This window comes from Lepidochelys olivacea (genome assembly GCF_965140295.1).
Source record: "Lepidochelys olivacea isolate rLepOli2 genome assembly, chromosome: 1".
NCBI classification, from domain to species: Eukaryota; Metazoa; Chordata; order Testudines; family Cheloniidae; genus Lepidochelys; species Lepidochelys olivacea.
In genome coordinates this window covers 247,539,483-247,560,936 of record NC_140411.1, presented here as the reverse complement: position 1 = coordinate 247,560,936, position 21,454 = coordinate 247,539,483, and the positions used below count along the sequence as shown (strand labels likewise).

General features: G+C 43.1%; 1 protein-coding gene across 1 annotated transcript in view; it reads left to right on the top strand.

The window, feature by feature from the left end:
- The first annotated feature begins 717 nt into the window (after positions 1-717).
- FAM180A (family with sequence similarity 180 member A) overlaps positions 718-21,454 on the top strand; it is a 33,120-nt gene continuing 12,383 nt past the window's right edge. The window contains exon 1 of the mRNA XM_084633626.1: positions 718-954. Within this exon, the coding sequence (XP_084489752.1) occupies positions 879-954 (76 nt within the window). The 5' untranslated portion in view covers positions 718-878. The remainder of the gene's footprint in view (positions 955-21,454) is intronic.

Genomic DNA, 21,454 nt, shown 5'->3' with positions numbered 1-21,454 from the left:
TTCCATTCTGGGTCTCTCCTGAGTAGAATCTTTCAGTGATGCCAGATTCAGTGTATTTTGTAGTATGGACCAGCATCATCAAGGAGGCAACTATCAAATACCTTTTCACTTCACGAATGGTGACTCCTTTAGACACTTTCCACCCAAATACACCCTGACTGATGCATTTCATTATTATTTTATTTATTATTATTTATTTGTATTGTGGGAGTGCCTAGGAGCCCCAATCATGGACGAGGATCCCTTTGTATTAGGTGCTGTACAGACACAGAACAAAAAGATGGTCTCTGTTTCAAAGAGCTCACACTCTAAGTATTTTATTTTAGTGTTCTCTATAAATGAGCAATGCCTGTGAATCACAGTGGCAAAATGTTCCCTCAGTGAATATGCCTCACTCCCTGTATTATGCATCCAAGGAATGCAGCACACATCACCACAGAGCTGGCTTTTAGCTGAGCTACATTTTAGCGTATGCCCATGCGCATAGCAGAGAAAAAACCTACAGAACAACCATTTAATAGTGTTCTTTCATAAAGTTGCTCCTGTCTGTTTATTTGACTTTAAAAAAATGGCCCTTCTAACAAATGAAACTTGAATACAAAAATGTAATGACATTTACTCTCTCAGCTGCCAGCAAACTCACATGCACCATGAGTCATTCCAGATGTGGATAAAAACAAAGTGTGCCTATGAAAGCAAGTTCACTGATCCCTAGGAGAGTTGGTTTAGGGGAAGAGCTGCTACGTTGACTTCAGTTGCACTCAGGAGAACAGACAGGTTCTTCCTTTGGGTTGGGGAGGCAGCTGTCTCCTCCTGAAAAGGAAGCCAGGAAGCAAATAGCTAATATATAGATATAGAGAGAGATTTTAAAGTAAAGGATGCATTGGAAGACTTTGCTACTGCTGCTTTTCTGTTACAATGCTCATGCCACTGTGAGCCCGAGGTGGAACAGAGGTAAGATTTAAATATTACAAACAAATAACCATTGATGGGAGAAAGCTGAAATTACAGAATGGTTCTGTTATTTTTTTTTCTTTTGTCACTCCCAGCTCTTGAATTTTTTATTCCCATTCACAACAGGTTAATTTAAAAAAAAATCTTCTCACTTTCTTCTCCCTTCTATTAAAATAAAACTAGAGGCATCTTTTTCTGGACATGAAATCCAGACCAAAAGCATTGCCATCCACAAGGGGCATGATTCTATCTTCTCTCCTGGGCAGGTGTTAGGGGTTTAAAAAGAAGAAGCTACATGGGTCAAAACTTAAAATACCTGCAGGATACAGGGCACCTAAATAATAGGAACTCTGAGACTGCGGGACTAGCATGTTTCTTATACAGAAAGCTGTCAGTATGAAGCTACATGGAATTACCTATGTATATTTATATTTTTTTTCAGTGACTTACAAAGTAAAAAGAAAAGGAGGACTTGTGGCACCTTAGAGACTAACAAATTTATTTGAGCATAAGCTTTCGTGAGCTACAGCTTTGTATGTCCAGCCAATTCAGGAATTACCCTGTGTGGCCCCATCCAGTATCTTTACTAATTATTTTTTAAAAACTTTCTCTTTTTCTTTATTCTCGCCACTGGAATTTGGTTGTGGTTCTGTGACTGCTTTGGTAGCATGGTCTGGAATGGGGAAAGGAAACACCTCCTAATGGAATTTTTTGGGACTGAACCTAAACCCACAGACTTTTCAAAGGAACTTTGGCACCAATGAAGTACAAGTTCAATTTATTATTCAGTCTCCTCTCCTCCTTCTGTGGGCTTGAGTCCTTTCTAACTGTGTCTGTGCTTTATAACAAGAGTTGGATTTTTGAAGGAGCATCAGTGACTGAAGTTGGATGACACTTTAACTCTTCTCTAGGAGGCAGCGTTGCCTAGTGGCTAGCGCACTGGGCTGAGACTTAGAAGACGTGGGCTCTAGTCCCAGCTCTGTTACTGGCTGCAGGGCATTGAGTAAGTCTCTTCTGCTCTCTGCCTTAGTTTCCCCATCAGTAAAACGGGGATAGTGATATTGGTATCCTTTGTAAAAAGTGCTTACAGATATACCAGTGAACAGCACTGTACAAGGCATTAGCTCATCTGTGTGTCACGCTGATAAGTAGGGGGTAAAAGGGAAATAACAATTATGCATTGCTCTTTGAAATAAATCCTACCTCTGGGTGTATCGGGGCAGGGAAGTTAGGCATCTTGTCAGGACCGATGTCTTTGAAGTAGAGAGGACAAAAAGAAGTCCATCCATTGGTCATGAAATTACTGAGATACATTTAATGCCCTTCTTTGTTTTTATTGATTCATTTGCTTTAATTTATCGAATTCATGTAATTACTAAAGTCCAAGGATCATGAACAAAATGTGGAGGGAAAAAAAAGAGGGCACTGTTGTTCCCCTAGTAGCTTTTAGAGAGTGGTAATGCTGAGAGTTTCAACTCCATTTTCTGGCAGATTTTTGGGGCAAGCATAAGGGTGGCACTTCCTGGTGAGCACTACAGAAAAGAAGTAGGAGATCCAACTCCCACCTGCTGGTGTAGGGGTATCAGCTGGAGGCAAGGGGCTTCAATGGGGAGGACCCGCTGACTGTTCACTGGCACCTGGCCCTCTCAGCTGCAGGAGCTGTTTCCAGGTGCTCTTGCTACCATAGCTGCCCCAGGAATTCCTGCCCTCTCCCACACTCCCCCATGAAATACCAACATGGCAGCCCCTCCCTTAGCAGAAACCTGAGAACAGAGTGTTGAGCCTTACATCTTGCCCTAAAGGTCAACAGACTTGGGCTCTGTTAAAGCAGTGGGGGAACCCAGTTTCAGTCAGGGGCCTTCTAATGAGAACACCCTGTCCTCAGTCCTAGATCGGTAAACCTGGACACTGCTAGCTTGAACACCATCAGCTGTTAAACTCAATGGCCATGACTATGAATGAGGGCAGGGGGTTGGGGTGAGAGCTATCTCAGATGGCCAGGACCCAAACCATTCAGCAAAGCCAATAACCTGCATGGCATCTGGAAGTGAACAGAATGATGGAATATGCGAGTTGCGGTTAATACCTCTTCACAGAGAAGCAGGCACCTTCCAGCATCTCCTGTAGCTTTCTAGTAGTCTTCCAGGGTGCCCCATGGTGAAGCCCATTTTGCAATCTAGTCTCAAAGGGACAAAGGCATGAATTACAGTAGCAAGATCCTGATGTGAGAGAAATAGTTGCAACCAGATGTAGAGAGGGGAGGGAAAAACCCCCTTGGCCACCAATCTCTGTTTGGGTGTAGGAGCATCTGGGAGTCCAAAGGCAACCCTAATTTATTAATCTCTTGAAAATGTATGGGGAAATTTGTATCAAACATGAGGACAGGACACATCCTTACTATACACTCAGAATCCTTCTCTCAACCCACAAGCATCACCTCAGTCTTTTCTGGGTGAAACCTCAGCCATCTAACTCTCATCCAAGTCCTGATCTAGGCTTGGCACTGGGTATGCAAAGGCAGCACAGCACCTGGATCTGATGAAAACCTAGAGCTGCATATCATCTGCAAACTGACCAGTAGCACAAATTATTTAAAGCAAACACTACCTCACAAAACAAAAAGTCCCTCGTTAGTTTATAGTTGGCCTTTGCAGTAAAGATAAACGTTGGAGGTTTGGGTAAAACAGGACCTGGATCAGAATCCCACTGTCAAGGATTTGGCCCATCTCTGCTCCAAGATAGCGATGGGCGAAGATGAGAGACATTTAGTTAAATCTCTGAACTTTGAGAGATCTTATAAATGGAACCTAGGATCTGAATCACACTGTAACAGAGCACTGGACCTTAGGTGCATGTGCACACCCAAATGAACCTGTTACAGCCTCTAAGCTCTTGTGAGCACATGACCTGCAGGAACCCAAATCTAAATCTTTCTTCCCCTGCAACAGGGAAGTAGTGAGGAGAGACTCAGGGAAGCCTTAGGGTGGGTCTCTCTGTAGTACTCAGGAATGGCTATCAAAGGGAGATATCATCTCCTCTCCCCTCCCAGCTGTGGTGGAAACTGGGTAAGCCTTAGGAGGTTAGTACTCAGTATCTTGAATTTATTTGCTCTTGTTTTGTAGTGCTTGTTTGAAAATAAAGCCAGACCTGAGGAAAGGGTCTTGGGCTGAATGGGTCTTGGTTGGGAGCTTTATTCTACTTCCCCCTCCTGGTGAGTTTGATCACTGGTTGGTGTGCACCATTCTAGTCCGGACTTTGCCAAAAACCTTTCCTTTCTTCTTTCTCATCCCTATTCTACAGTAATTTTTGTAGCGCCATATAGAATATCACACCCACTCTGCCTCATGTACCTGCCCAAATCCAAGTGTGAGATGGGGAACCTTACAATGCAGGACAAAGATTGACTAGAAGTGACACTCAGAACAGCCCAGTGAGGAGCTTGAATGGAGATGAGGCATATTTCTTTTACACATCTGAAGTTTTCTATAGCCTCAATTCCACTGCCTGGCATTTCTGATTTCACTAATTTACTCTGAGAAACAGCAAGATAATAACAGGTCTTTTGCAGCAAATGTAATTTTGGATCCATAATGAGTGATTCCCCCCCGTCATAAGGTACAAATAAGAGGTGTGATTATTACAGATGAGCTTGAACCAGAACTCTAGAGCTTCATAGATGTGCAAAGTGGCAGCTTCCAGTAACTATGGAAACCATGGGCCAAATTCTGTTTTTTTTTCTGTCTATAAACCAGTATAAATCTGGACTAATTCCATTGACTTCAGTGTAGCTGAAAGCAGAATTTAGCTCATTATCTGTATTTTTGGAATTACTTGGTTTTATAGTAAAAACCGTAAAGCCAGATTTATTTGCACATTTCAATTCAGTTAGTTTATATATTAGCTTTCAGAGCTTCCTGATCAGAATCAAATATCACACAGCCAATGAGGTGTGTTTGTAGTGTGGTCCTCTGGTTGGTGAAGATTCAATATGATTCCTCAGGGGTGAGCTTCCTTGGACAGTGAGGAAGCAATTGTGTCTGTAATTTCACCCACCATTGAAGGCTGGGGAAGGAGGAATGGAAAGTGTAAGGTTGGAAGAAACTCAAGGTTTTCTCACTTGGTCCATACACATTGCTGTAAATCTCTCCTCCCACTCTCTGCAAAAGTGGATCATCTACAATTCCATAAAGCTATGGATGTATTTATTCCCTGGATACATTTCTTGTGTTTGCCCCTGGGGAGAAAGGATCCCCGTCTATCTTGATTTCCCCAGAACAGTCCTAATTCTTAGTGTTTCATCTAGTGTTCTGGCAATATAGGTATTGAACCTGAGTGAATGGCCATTGTTCAAGTCACTCCCATTTTGAGTTACATTCTGCCGCCTATAGTGTTGCCACAGCTGCAGACAACTGGTCACTTTCTGGAGCCAAGTGGGAGGGGAAAGTGTGTCTATGCCCAGCCAGCCATTTCACGCTGGAGGTAGGGTTTAATTCTTCATCTGATCCATGACCGGAGGCCCATGCCAGGTCCATGGTGGTCCTGCCACATGTCTATGTATTCTATCCTGGCAAGGGTACAAGGTGAATCACCAAAACTTTTTATATTACTCTCCTCTTTCCCACCCTGCCCCATATTGCAAATGAAACTTTGCCCACCTCCTTTTTGCAGCAGCCTCTAGGATTCCACTGCTGACTGTAATACTCATCACTTCTGACTTGGATGGTGCAAGCAAAGAGAATCTGGCTTGAATACAACATGTAATTACCACACAAATGGACATACACACCCAGCAGCCCCACGTGTACTGGGTCATGGCTTTGGCTTGTATAGAACATGATAATGATGATCGTAAAAGGTCTGGCCCAAGAATCAAAACAAATCACACCAGTTGGCCTTGGAACAAGAGCTTTTTAAATGCAGTGTCCTTTTCACTTGCTCTGATTTCCGTAGAGTAGTTATCTGATTCATAAAAAATGTATACAAAACTATGAAGGATTTGAAATATTATGAAACTTGGCCAATTCTATATGCTCATGTGTAAAGTTTTCTCCTTCTTACACAGTAAAGAAAAGACTTTCCTTTTATCTAGCTTTTCCATGATTGCCTTGAAGAGTGCCTGGATCCCATATTATTTTGCTTGTTTGACATTATTGGGCTAAATTTTTCACTAGTGTAACTCCACTGAACTCTGTGGAGTTATTCCAGCAGAACGTCTGGCCAGTTATATCAGTGGCTCCCACCTATCCTGAATTTCATGGGTTTATACCAATTTTCGGAGGTCTATGCTTGTTACAAGTATCTGGAGTCTCCTCATTTCAGGTTAGTTTATTAGTAGTGACAATGCAATTCAAAACACCATGACCGTGTTTAAAGAAAGCAGTGTGGGCTAGTGGCTAGAACATTGGACTGTGACTCAGGAGACCTGGATTCTACTCCTAGCTCTACCACTGGGTGACCTGGGGCAAGTCACCTGACCTCTCTGTGGCTCAGTTTTCCCATCTGTAAAATGAGAATAATGATTCTTCTTCTCCTTTGAAAAGTGCTTTGAAATGTACTGATGAAAAGTGCTATATAAGAGCAAGTTTTTAAAATTTGATGGCATACAAACAGTGTCTCTACAAACACTTACTAGACTTAAATAATAGACTTGAAGATTTAAATAAAGAATAAATAAATTTAAAATAAAGAATGACCAAAAGGAGATAGAGTGAGTACAGAAAAGAAAAGAGAAGAAAAGAAAAGAAAAATGGGGTGGGGAATGTATTTTCAGGTGGACTCTGAAAACAGAGTGAGAGTTGATGAGGTGAAGATCTTCAGGGAGGCTGTCCCACATGGCAGATGGTTCAGAGGAGAAGCCTCTTGCACCAGCAGGGGTGAGAATGTGAGTTTGTAAAGAAACTATTGCAGAGGGAGCAGGCAAGGGACTAAAGAGATCCTGAGGTAGAGGTAGAGCAAGCCCAGACAAGGTTAAAAACAGGCCAGATCCTGATCCCCATTCAGGCCACTTTGTACCACCCCAGCAGCAGAAAGTATCGGAAAGCTAGTGGACTTAATCCTTGGAGAGTTTTACTTTCACAGAAAATCTCCTAGTGGTGTAGAACCGGCATTGCAGCTCTGTACCAACCCCCACCCCAGCATGTTGCTGGCTCCCGAAACAGCGGGGCTGTGGGCAGCCAGATTTAAGTCAGAGAAGCCTTTGTTCCAGACAGGTGGTAAAGGCTGCTTTAAAAAAAAAAAAAAAAAAAAGGCTGGTCGAGCATTCAATGCAAGCCTGTTGCAGATGAATCAGATCATTTCCATCAGCCTTGCACACATATATGGGACACCGCTGCTAGAGACAGGCCTGCACTAAAACCCTGGAGCTACACACACAAACTTTAGGAATGTTTTGGTCTGGGTCTGAAATGTGTGGATCAGTCTAATTTCTTGTTTAAAGTTCCATTTACTGAGTGCAATCCCAGCCTCACTGAAGTGAATGGGACTTTTGCCATTGATTTCAATGAAGTCAAGATTTAACCCATTATCTGTTACTCCATGTCTCATAATAAGCGAGAATGATCAAAGACCTCCAGCACATGCATGAGGAATTGCTGGGAATTTGCTAAAGGTGTCTTCATCAGCAGTGGCTTTAGCACTTTTGAATGCCACATGTGTGGAGTATATGGGTATCAGAAGGTAGCAGGGAAAGGAGGAGTTGTTCCATGGTATCACAGAATGAAGGAAGGAATGTTTTCCCAATCAGCATTGAGTATACAGACCAGTCTTACCTGAAGACATGCTTTGGCACAGGCCAAAGTCCAAAATGATAAACTTCCATACAGATTTCCTCCTCCCGTCATAAAGAAAGGCAGGAGCATTAGGCATACTTTCCACCCACCTTTCTCCATCCAGTTCTCCTCCCCACCACTTGGACGTAATAATAACTAATCATACTTTGTACTTATATATTGCTATAACAGCTTTTCCTTGGAGAGATCCTCCCCATGGGTATTCTGCCTTTCTGCCTGCTGTGTAACTGCTGGATCTGAGACATGGTCCCTTGAACCAGCCTCAGTCTGTTACATAACATGGGCTTACTAACCCATTAAGTGGCTTAACCTTTAAGAAGGAGCAGCTTTTATCCCCTCGGAGGTTCCAATGAGAGTTAGTGCTGTAATGATAGCCCGGTTGCTATTGTCTCATCATCAGTGTGGCAGTGATGGTGGGAATTGAGTATTGGAATTGGGACCCGGAAGATGAATCTGTGAAAAAGAAAAGAGTAGACTAAAATAAAAACCATTGCTCACTTTCGTTCCCACAGAAGGTTCCTTCTTTCATTAAAGCATATGCTGGGGCATTTCTCAGCCCAATTGGCAGCTTACCAACTCCCTCGAGACCAGCACTCCTTCCTTTCATTGTTTTGGAATTCCTCACCAGCCACAGCGAATTAGGTCACCAGCCACAGTGACTCAACATTGCACAAGCATCTTTGCTTGGAGGAGTCAGGTGGACTGTCTCTCCCTTCCCCGCCTCCCAAAAAAGCTGGGTGAGGAAAAATAAAGTTCCTGAAGGCACAGGGCATGTTTGCTAGGCTCGAGACTCAGGTTGGATTCCCTGGGGAGTTCAAGTGGCAGGAAGATGCATTTCCAGGCCAGGTACCCAAAGCTGCACTGTGGTGGAACATATATTGCCCACACCCTCGTTATACTTGGGGAGTAGACTGCTGGGATTACATGATGACACAAAGTATTTGCATAGCTATGAACTTGTAAAGCTGCACTGACTTTGACCTGGAAATCTGCATGCATGGGTGAGACATGGGTTAGAGTATCCAGTCTGTGGGCTTTAGGATAGCATGGAGCCAGTGTTCTGGTTTCTCCATTGTTTTGAAAATGGATATTGTCTTTCCAAACTGGCAGTGCTTATATGAGCCAGAGGGGGGGAACCACATACCTATCTATAAAATGGACAGGCTGGACAAGGGGAGTTGGGGAAAAGGCAGAAAATAGATACACAGAAAGACTAGAGGAGGGGCTAGAGGCAAAAAGAAAACAGAGCAGGTGAGAGGACAGTGGATAATGCATGAAAATAAAAGGGGAGGAAAAAATAGAAGATGGAAGGAGAAACAAAGAATGTGATAAGTATGGAGGGTGGGAAAGATTAAAGCATACACAACTTTATAGTTATGGCAATTGTAACCCACTGGTCAGTATGTTAGGTGTTCCCCTTTGAGCCTAATCTACAGAGGATGTTGGTCTGTTACAGATGCACCCTGTTCCTTCCCACGGGAGCCTGCTTCTTTAGCTTAAGATGTAGTGACATCTGTTCTTAGGTCTGGAAGTCCCCTGTTCATTCCCTTGTGTTGGCCATGCTGGTAGATGTTGCACAACATTGTTTATTCTTATCCCGGGAGAGAAGAAAAATAGTTGTTTCCTTGAAGTTTTCTTCATTAAATGCAGCTTGTATTCTTGTGGATATTGTATTAAATGTAGATTGTATTCCTGTGGGTAGTGTTTGTGTCTTTATCACCCAGCTAAAATAGAAAATTAATGTTAATACATGTAACTGCTATTTATTGCTATTGTCCATGGTTTGGCACTGGACAAACACCATTTCCAGTTACTCACTACCTTTTTCAGAGTAGCAGCCATGTTAGTCAGTATCCACAAAAAGAAAAGGAGGACTTGTGGCACCTTAAAGACTAACAAATTTATTTGAGCGTAAGCTTTCGTGAGCTACAGCTCATTTCATCGGATGCATCGAAAGCTTATGCTCAAATAAATTTATTAGTCTCTAAGGTGCCACAAGTACTCCTTCACTACTTTTTAAAATTGCAATATCAATGTTTAGAACATTATGCCATAACTGGAACTGTACATTTCTCATAATTGCAGGAACTTCTGCTTTGCTAGACCTGCATGCGAAGTTGGCAGAAAGTTCTGGTAGCCAGTAATTATTAAAACACAAAGGGTTTTCTTTTCTCTCTACCAAGTTTTTAAACAAACAGAACCACGAGTTACAGGGGACTGAGTTAGTATAGTCTCTCCTTGGACTGGAAAGTTTAAGGCTCAGTTGTGTCTGCACAGAAATGAAAGGAGAGAGAAAAGGGCACAAGGTTTTTCTTCTCCCATGTGCCCCAGTAGAGCGGTTGGGTACAAATGGTGCTTGTGCTCAGGTAGCAAAAGGACTATGGAAATCTAGTGTTAACTCTCCAGAGGGGACAGGAAATGGGTAATAATGTCATGGCCCTGCTTCTATACAAATCAGCAGAGCTAGCCCAATGTGGAACAGAGGGCATGCTGCATCCTGTCAAAGGGAGCCTCAGTGGCTGTGCTCCTGGTTTTAATGAGTGAACTCCAGAGCTGTCAGTTGTCCTCCATCAAACCCACTAAGATCAGTGAACAACAGAGACCTACTTCCTGGAAGTGTTTTGAAGCTCACTTCTGCATGATCTAACACAAAAACTGCCCCTCACTCTCTCTCATCTATCTTTGTTCACTCTCACTCACGCATTGCCCCGTCTTAGCTCAGAACCATCTCAGCTGCACAGGGCCAGGCTGGGTTTTGCAGAACTCTGAGCAAAGTATGATGTGTGTGGAATGAGGCTGTCTTCAGTAGCCCACGTAATGCAGTTGGAGGGAGTAGCTGGCAATTGAGAGGATCATGGCATGCGGCACTAGGGGTCTAGATAGGAAAATGTGTCAGTTGTTAGTCGGGCATGTTGACTGGGCTGCTTGTCTTTGTTAGGCCATAGGGTGTTGCATCTTCCATGCAGGAAGGCAAGACTGTAAGTGGGTGTTGCTAAGAGATCATTAGCGTGTTGGCCAAAACGGAGTCTGTCACACAAGCAAGTGCCTCTCCACTGAAGTTGTTGCAAATCAGTGCAGCTGACTGAACCTTTGCAGCCCTACCGGTGAGTTAGAAAAGAGTTGTGTTAGCTCTTCTAACCTCATATTGGTTGGAAAGAGCTGTTTGCATTTTTTTAATCTATTTGCAAAATGCAGTGCATTTTGTGTGTGGGTATGTGCGCGCATGGTGGTGATGTTAATAAATACTTCAGGGATCATTTTCTAAATACAAATGATAAAAATAATCCAGAAAACTACAAATCACCATCTGAGCAACCTCTCACTGACAAACTGGTATGCACTGCTCAGTCTTCTTATATAGACACGTAGTATTAAACCAGTGTGCATAGTCTGGTGCTCATGAGCAACTCAACAATAACAAATCAATGTCCATTGTTATTTTATTTCTTTATTTGCACTGTGGCAGTGCCTGGAAGCCCCAGTCATGGACCAGACCCCCCTTGTGCTAGGCGCTGTACAAACCAGAACATAATGACACTGCCTGCTCCAAAGGGTTTACAGTCTAAGTAATAATCCAGTGTTCACGGGCAGCCCTATGTAAACAATTCAGTGAGCATATGAGATGATGGAAAAACAATCCTCTAAGGAAGCACATTTGAGCTGGAAGGCTCTAGGCAGTTATCATTAATGAAAGGATAAATAACATTAATCAAAGTTTTTTTTTCCCCTAAAGAGGAAGGGATTACGTTCTTTTAAATCCAGGCTATCTTATTCAAGGCTTTTTTCAGCCATTGTACAACTTCCCTAGCTCTAATAACCCTTAGAGGGTGGGTGGATGGATATCAGGGCTGCATTCAATCCGTAACTCCCCAGAGTCTGCTTCACGGGGAAGGAGCAGTCTCCTGAATTTGGTCTTCCTAATTTTAGGACATCATTTTGTCCTAAAATATTTACTTGGATCATTTTTCTGGAAGCCAAAATCCATTTTACAAGTTCAGTGCAACAAACTCCAAGGGAGGAGTGACTTGGAGAAGGGGAATGCCTATCACGGAATTGAACACACATTGACAAATGCAGCAAAATCCACTCCGGCTGAGAGAATGTGAGATGGCACCCGCAGAGTGAAGTGTTGAGACCCTACAATTTTCATTTGTTTCATGGGAGCAGTAGGTGCTCAGCAGCTTTCAGGATTGGCCCCATAGATGGATAATTGAGAGAAACACAACACTTAGCGAACATAAACCTCAGCTCCTCCTCTCTGTGCTCCAGAGATGGCCCTTGGATGCCAGGGCTCTTTGGGTGAGCTTGCTTTACTCCACATATGGCAAAACACGATGAGATTTGTAGTGCAGTGTCTTCACGTAAACTTGACCAATGCTGACTTTAGCGGGGCAATGCCAGTTTAGTTCATCTGAGGATCTATCCCAGAATGTCTAGCTGGCTTTAGCAGATTGCAATGCACCTTGTTTGAGCTGGCTTGGCTTTCTGCACTCAAAATCCTAATAGCAACCCCAGTCTTACTTCATACTTCAGCTTTCACTCATTTGGCTATGAAACCAGACATATCTGAATATTCCAACTTCAGAGCAGTGTGAAATTTATTGTGGAGAAAGGACAGCCTTGTGGCTAAGGCACTCCACTGAGACGCAGAAGAGAGGGATTCAGTTCCTGGCTCTCCCACAGACTTTTTATGTGACCTTAAGCATGTCACTTGGTCCAGTGTTTCCAAAGCAGAGTATCATGGGAAGGGTTCTAGATGGATCACAGGCCCAGTGCAAAGGGGAGGACCTGGGGTCAGGGGGATTGGAAAGCCAGCCTGCCCAGCACTCAGCCCGCAATGTCAGATTCTGTCCTGTGGGGCTGACTCCCAGCTCCAGACATTGCGACCAGGCACACAGGTTCGCAGCACTGCTCAGGTTGGGCCCAGCCACCACTTAGCACTGCAGTGCCATGTGCCAGGTTTCAACATCACTCATTCAAATCTAGCCCAGCTGACCCGAGCAGGGAGCTGGGCCCAGCCCTTTGGGACAGGAACCACTGCTGCAAGTGAGTGGGGGCAGGTTCACTCTTCAACCTCCCCTCTGTACTGGGCAGGGTACTAAGGTTGCAATGGGAGGACACTGTTGAGGGTGGGGTCAGTGCCCCCTCAGTGCGATGAGGAGCAGGCAGAGGAGGTGAAGGATGCTGGCTGATGATTTTGGGCCAACCCCCATTAATTTGGACTTTGGGAGGATTGCAAAAAAGATAAATGCAATTGTTAGTGTCACCTAAGAAAAAAAAGCTTTGGGAACTATTGACTTAATCTCACTGTGTTTCAGTTCCTCTTCTGCTTACATATTTTATCTCTTCTTCCCCTCCTTTGTCTGTCATGTGTGTTTAGGTTGTAAGGTGTTTGGGGCGGGGACTGTCTGACTATTCGCATGCCCAGCATCTGGTACATGGGTCCTTGATCTTGGCTGAGGCTTCTGTATTATAAATAATACAGTTCAAATTCAACTTTCAAGCTTTTACTACATTTTTTGGCAATACTCAAAATGTTGGTGAAATTCCACTGGTGTGCCATAACATGCATACACTTTGAAATGTGTTTGAGATTTTACATATCTTTGCAGTCACCATCTGTTATCCCATCAACATCACTTTCATGCCAGACATTAACGAAGTTATGATGAAAATTTGATAGAATGGACTCTCTTATTCTGATTTTTCTTTCAAATGGGCCTCACCTCACACCCCTCACTCTGAGTTAAGGACTTGCAGGTGGTTCTTACTCTTCAGATTTTTCTGAGCAGCAAAATAGCTGTAAAATTCCAGTTCATAAAACACATTTACATCAGTCTTCTGCTCCCACTCTTGGGAAATACATGATGCTTTGGAAAGACTCTGTTTCCAGGGACAATTGATTTCCTCAGTTAAAGGATACTATAGTCCCCTGCAACTTGCTCACTGGACAAGGCTGGTTTCTATACTTTCCCCATCTAGCACATCTTTATGTCATTAAGAAAACTAGCAGCAGATGCACAGACATGTGGAGATCAGCAAACATCTGGAAAGGCAGCTGTGCTCTTCCTATTTCTGAAACACAAATAAAATCCTAAAGCAGGAGAAAGAAAAGAGGGATTAATGTTTTCTCATTCTACAAATTTATTTGAATTTGTAGAGAGCGGTGAGAGGGAAGGGGGAACAACTCTGGTCCTTCCTAATCAGAGAAAAAAATCAGCAATGTAAAGGAAATCTCTTGCCAGCTTTGAACTTTGTGTATTGATACCTGATATTACTGGAGATCAGCTTCCCCCACCTGTGGATCTAGTAATGGGTAAGTACTTCATAATAAACTATTTATGAAATGAATTTTGCCTCTATTTCTGTTCACAAATAGCATGTGGGTACATTGTTAAAATTCTTAATTTATTCATGACATGAAATTATTCACTACTTTCTTTGGCAAATAATTTCTGGAGCCAGGTTCTGCTATTCTTTCTTACATTAAATAATAGCTTGGTGATCTCAGTGAGACATCTCATAGATTAAGGTACTACTCAGTCTGAGTAATAGCATCTGGCTCTTGGTCTGCAGATTGTCTATTGGTAAATTCATAGATTTAATGGCCAGAAGGGACTATTAGATCTTCTAGTCTGACCTCCTGTATATCACAGCCATAGAATTTCACCCAGCTTCCCTTGTACTGAGCCCAATACTTCTGTTTGGCTAAAGCATATCTTCCTGAAAGGCATCCAGTCTTGATCTGAAGCCATCAAGAGATAGAGAATTGGCTACTTCGCTTGGTAGTTTGTTCCAATGGTAAATCATCCTTGTTGTTCAAAAACATTGTGTTTTATTTCACTGGAAACTTTTGAAATCGATGTTGTGTTAGTTACCTAATTCCAGTGGTATTGTTTCTGTCCCGTAATTGGATGTCTGATGGAACTAACTAACAATCGTGCAAATTTAAAATGGAATATTTGAGTGCAAGATTGCAGTTTGTGACTCAAAATCCATACTGTTGTCTGCCTAGCTGTGCAATTCAGAATAGACTTTTGATTAATTTTTGAGCATTCACAACTGAAATGAGCTGGGGTGTGTGCATGTGTGTGCACACACACTAACAGAGCATGTTCACTGGAATATTCAAGGGAAATAACAAAAAGGGAGAAACGCAGCAGAAGTAAATTCACTGAAAATTCAAATAACTTTTAATGGCAACACTTTCCCCAGCAATACGGGGAGCAGAAGGAGCAGTAATAGCTTTCGGTGGCACAATGCACAAGGGAGTCTGCGTGGTAGGGGTGACATCAAAGGGCATGGAACCATGCAGATTCCAGGCTGTAACTTTTCCAGGCTGGGCACTCCCCTTCAGCCCCATTAGGTCTCTTGGAATGACCATAATATATTGCATCACAGCATGAGTTTTACCATACCTGCACTGGAAGTCCTTCATCCAGAGCAACTCTACCAGTGCACCAACTGTGTCAGTGAATCAAAGAGTGTTGCACAGCTACTATCTCCCTTACCCACCAGCGGAGTGAGGAAATCTGCGTGAATGACTGTATATAACTGGGTGTAAGGGAGGGTGTCATAAATATAAAGGGAAGGGTAAACCCCTTTGAAATCCCTCCTGGCCAGGGGAAAGCTCCTCTCACCTGTAAAGGGTTAAGAAGCTAAAGGTAACCTTGCTGGCACCTAACCAAAAAGAAACAGCCAAATGCTGTTCAGTGGACCGAAAAGTGTCAGAAGGCCTTTAACAAGCTTAAAGCGACACTCATGTCTGACCCTGTACTAAGGGCCCCAGACTTTGACAAACCGTTTCTAGTAACCACAGATGCGTCCGAGCGTGTTGTGGGAGCAGTTTTAACTCAGAAAGGACCTGATCAAGAATTCCACCCTGTAGTGTTTCTCAGCAAAAAACTGTCTGAGAGGGAAAGCAACTGGTCAATCACTGAAAAAGAATGTTACGCCATTGTCTACGCTCTGGAAAAGCTACGCCCATATGTTTGGGGATGGCGTTTCCACCTGCAAACCGACCATGCTGCACTGAAGTGGCTTCACACTGTCAAAGAAACTAACAAAAAACTTCTTCGGTGGAGTTTAGCTCTCCAAGATTTTGATTTCGACATCCAACACATCTCAGGAGCTTCAAACAAAGTGGCTGATGCACTCTCCCATGAAAGTTTCCCAGAATCAACTGGTTAAAATCGTCCTTGAGATGTAGAAAATATTGTTAGTCTTTATGTACTTGGTAGTATATTTAGAGATGCATGTGTCTTATTAACTGTTTTTCCTAGAGCTCCAGGAAGAAATCCCAGCCAGTGTTTCACCCTAGCTGAGATTTGGGGGGCGTGTCATAAATATAAAGGGAAGGGTAAACCCCTTTGAAATCCCTCCTGGCCAGGGGAAAGCTCCTCTCACCTGTAAAGGGTTAAGAAGCTAAAGGTAACCTCGCTGGCACCTGACCAAAATGACCAATGAGGAGACAAGATACTTTCAAAAGCTGGGAGGAGGGAGAGAAACAAGGGGTCTGTGTGTCTGTCTATATTCTGTCTTTGTCGGGGATAGACCAGGAATGGAGTCTTAGAACTTTTAGTAAGTAATCTAGCTAGGTACGTGTTAGATTATGATTTCTTTAAATGGCTGAGAAAAGAACTGTGCTGAATAGAACAACTATTTCTGTCTGTGTATCTTTTTTGTAACTTAAGGTTTTGCCTAGAGGGGTTCTCTATGTTTTTGACTCTAATTACCCTGTAAGGTATCTACCATCCTGATTTTACAGGGGGGATTTCTTTATTTCTATTTACTTCTATTTTATTAAAAGTCTTCTTGTAAGAAAACTGAATGCTTTTTCATTGTTCTCAGATCCAAGGGTCTGGGTCTGTAGTCACCTAGGCAAATTGGTGAGGCTTTTTACCAAACCTTGTCCAGGAAGTGGGGTGCAAGGTTTTGGGAAGTATTTTGGGGGGAAAGACGCGTCCAAACAGCTCTTCCCCAGTAACCAGTATTAGTTTGGTGGTGGTAGCGGCCAATCCAAGGACAAAGGGTGGAATATTTTGTACCTTGGGAAAGTTTTGACCTAAGCTGGTAAAGATAAGCTTAGGAGGTTTTTCATGCAGGTCCCCACATCTGTACCCTAGAGTTCAGAGTGAGGGAGGAACCTTGACAGAGGGTCTAACTTACACTATCTTATGTGTCACCTCTGAACAGTCCACCACAGCCCTCCAGTGCTGCAGTACATATGAACCCAAATGTCGTTGGTATGGGGCTTGAACTCACTGCTCTCTGGCCCAGAGGTCTGCTGCTTGCAACTGCTAAGGTAAAAGGGTGTAGGTTTGAAAAACTTTTTCTAGGGACCTGCCCTTTCCAGGGAGCAAAGGGACAGAATTAAGTTGCTTTTCAGAGCTGCTAGGGGTCAGTGGCTTTGTTGGTATGGTTTTCTTGGTTTCCATTGTTCCCGTTCCCTTGTTCATTTGAAGGTTCCTCCTCCTTGTTTTGTTTGTGCTGAGCTTCCTACTAAGTCCTGCATGCAACATCCTCAGGAGCACCAATATCCATCTGCACTATCTCCCTTCCTCCCTCTCTGCTCCTTGCTGCAAGAAATGAAAATAGATTACATCACTGTACAGTCCTGTATGTATTCATCAGTGCAGAGAGATTTCAAGTTCTTTTTTTGGATGGCTTTATGCCTGCTAATGGCCAGGATCACCCAATAAGGATGGAGATGAAAGATGGTCTTGAAGTTAAGGCATAGGACTGGGATATAGCATGGGAATTGCACCCACAATTTTCTGTTAGAGATTTATTGTGTGACTAGATGTGTCTGGGTCACAGTTCCCTATCTGTGAAATGGGGATAATATTTCCTTTTTCCCCTATTTAAACAGAGATTATCTCTTACTATGTATTTGCAAAGTGCCTAGCGCAGTATGGCCCCAACTTCTTAGGAATACTATAATAATATATTCTGCATGCAAACCTGCACTCCTTTCCTTCACTTTTAGTTTCTTTCTACTGACTTCCTTCTCTTCATTTTACTAAGGCAACATGACTTCACTACTGTACAAGCCACCTTTTGACAGGCCTGTCTCATGTGTGACACAAAAGATTTCTGTAGGGTACCCCTCTCTTTATAAGTAGGGGAGGAATGAATGACACAAGATACTCTTCCATGGTGGGAGGTGTCTGGGACTCTCTCAGGTGAAAAGGAGTGACTGACATAGTTTCCAGGTGAATGAACATTTCTCCAGGTGCATTCTAGTTGCCTCAGAACAGTGTGTTCTTTCCTGCTCAAAACATTTCACCTGGAACAGATACAGGTGAATACTCTGTGTGTGTGTGTGTGTGTGTGTGTGTGTGTATCTATCTAGATAGATAGATATACACACACACAAAATCTCCAGAAATACCTCTCTATTTAAACTACAGATTGGAAAGGCCTTTAAATCTCCCCAAGTGATAGACCCTACCATGTTATCACTAGCACACAGGAAAGGGTTTGCCTCTCCAACCAGTTCTACACTGAGGTTGCTCTACACTGCACAACTTCTGATCATTTTCTTTGCAGGCAATAACACATCTCAGGGGTTCCATTGCAGAACATACTTAGTGACCTATGAGGCCTGAGATGATAGAATGGGAAGGAACACCTGGGCTAGAAGACCGCTTTTAGCAAATGGGCTCTTCTTTGGTGCATGGTACACAGATTAAAGGTAATCTGAAACAATAGTAAAAAGAAAAGGAGTACTTGTGGCACCTTAGAGACTAACAAATTTATTTGAACATAAGCTTTCGTGAGCTCAAGCTTACTTCATCGGAAGCATGCAGTGGAAAATACAGTGAGGAGATTTTATATAGACAGAGATCAATGGGTGTTACCATACACACTGTAAAAAGAGTGATCAGGAAAGGTGAGCTATTACCAGCAGGAGAGCCGGAGGGGAGGACCTTTTGTAGTATAATCAAGGTGGGCCATTTCCAGCAGTTGACAAGAACGTGTGAGGAACAGTAGGGGGCACTACAAAAGGTTCCACCCCCTCCCCCAGTTCTCCTGCTGATAATAGCTCACCTTACCTGATCACTCTCATTACAGTATGTGTGGTGTGACAAAGTTCCTGCTCTACTTTAGTGGGTCTTGCGCTTATTGGCGAATTTGCTCACCTTGGAGCTTCACGGCAGCCCTCAGCTTGGCCGTTTTTCTGAACCCACAGTCCAGGTCGACTCCTCCTGTGTCTGACCAGGAGTTGGGAGGTTTGGGGGGAACCCGGGCCCGCCCTCTACTCCGGGCTCCAGCCCAGGGCCCTGTGGAATGCAGCTGTCTAGAGTGCCTCCTGGAACAGCTGTGCGACAGCTACAACTCCCTGGGCTACTTCCCCATGGCCTCCTCCCAACACCTTCTTTATCCTCACCACAGGACCTTCCTCCTGGTGCCTGATAATGCTTGTACTCCTCAGTCCTCCAACGGTCCACATTCTCACTCTCAGCTCCTAGTGCCTCTTGCTCTCAGCTCCTCACATGCACACCACAAACTGAAGTGAGCTCCTTTTTAAAACCCAGGTGCCCTGATTAGCCTGCCTTAATTGATTTTAGCAGTTTCTTGATTGGCTGCAGGTGTTCTAATCAGCCTGTCTTAATTGTCTCCAGAAGGTTCCTGATTGTTCTGGAACCTTCCCTGTTCCCTTTCCCAGGGAAAAGGGACCTACTTAGCCTGGGGCTAATATATCTGCCTTCTATTACTCTCCTATAGACATCTAGCCCGACCCTGTCACAATGGTAACACCCATTGTTTCACGTTCTCTGTGTATATAAAAATCTCCCCATTGTATTTTCCACTGTATGCATCCAATGAGGTGAGCTGTAGCTCACGAAAGCTTATGCTCAAATAAATTTGTTAGTCTCTAAAGTGCCACAAGTCCTCCTTTTCTTTTTGCGGATACAGACTAACACGGCTGCTACTCTGAAACCTGAAACAATAGTAATTACTTAGATAACTAAAGAATTATATAGTTCATTTTAAACAGCTTTTAAAATAGAATTTCTCTTAAAACAGCATAGAAAGTTGCCTGCTTTTCTCATGCATTCCCATGGCAGTTGCATTTCCTGTGTCCTAACCTACAAAATCAGACTTTCAATATGGCAGCTTCATTTTTGGATCTTATTGAAAATAATATTAATTAATAAAAAGAATAACCAACTTCTAGGCCTGCCTCTAGCCAACAGAACAGAAAAAAAGATAATTGTGTTTTTAACTCTTGGGAGCTGAGTCTAAGATGGTGGGCATTTATATAAAAAGCTAGATCAACAGATTCTATTTGCTTCTGGTTTCTTTAATTACTGATTTAGATTTTTCTGTTTTTGTTTTTGCAATTATTGTTTTCCTTCATAGGGGATGAAGACTTCATACCCCCAAAATGGGGGCTTTACTGCATGAAGGCCAGTTTCTACAGGTCTTTGTGTAGCACTTGTCTTTAATGGAATTACTTGTGTGAGTTAGTGCAATTCCATGTAAGGGCTACAGAAACTGGTCTTTAGTAATATGCTGCATTTTCTTGTCTTTCTGGTTCATTCTAAATGATCTTTTCTTTCTTTCCCTTATTTGTATCCCTTCTCTAGCAATTTCTCTCCCCATTTCTCTTCATGATGGGTTAGTATTAAATAATTTTTAACTTGGGATTTTGGATTGAGAAGGCAAAATGGCAAGAACTAAAAAGAAGCTATGCCTGACCACACTCCATTGTAATGCTGGTCAGGCAAAGTTCAGGTCCTGGCCTGACAGCCAATTGCATGTGTTCTGCATTCACTTTCCAAACACCCTGTGGGACTGTAGAACATGCATCCTTCTGGGGTCAATGGAAGTGCTGGTCAAGAAGTAAGGAAGGATGGGAATATTGCAAACAAGTCTGCTCATCTCTTATTAATACAGATCCAGTCATCATAAGCTTGGTGGATTTCATTACTTCCTTCACTGCCCGCTGAACATCCCTCAACACCATTCTACTCAGCAAGAGGCAGCCCTTCTGCGACCAGGTGCAGGGCAAGCTCAGCCACAGATGTACACTAGGTAGTTGCCCAGGGATGCAAAACATCTAGTGACTCTTGATTGAGCAATTGCAGGGCTGTGAGGTGCAGATATTTCACAGTTAACTTGAAGTGGCAATAACTCTGGATCCAGGTCTGACTGATCAGGTGTTATTCTATTAATGGAGTAACTCAACAAAAGGACTACAATGACTATTCCTCTAACAGCAACAAAAATACTTTCAAACATCAACTATTATGGGTCTGACTCAAAATTCCCAAAGGCAGGCATATTCAAAGGTGACAGTGAGATAAAAACTTTAAGCAGCATGTCCTGGATTTGAGTCTCACAGCAAAATTTCTGCTCATCTCTAATGTCAATAGTATAGTGTATTAGTGGGGTGGGAATTGTGAGATGAACCTACTAGAGATACCTCAGAGGAGCTACTAAAGCAAATTCTCTTGTGAACTTTTCCGGTGACTTCCCAATGGCCCTTCTGAAGAAGCTAGAGAATATCTCAGTGAACTTCCCTGCAATCGTCTCAAGCAAATAGGTTTTACTCTCCCAGGCTCTTTGTGAGCTCTTACTGGGTTCATGATGGCTACTGCATTTGCCTGCATAGTCACTGCACTGCCAGTATCCAATTCATTTGCTTTGTCAAGTGCTTGGGATTACCTGAAATTAAAAAAATGCTGATTTGCAATGTAACT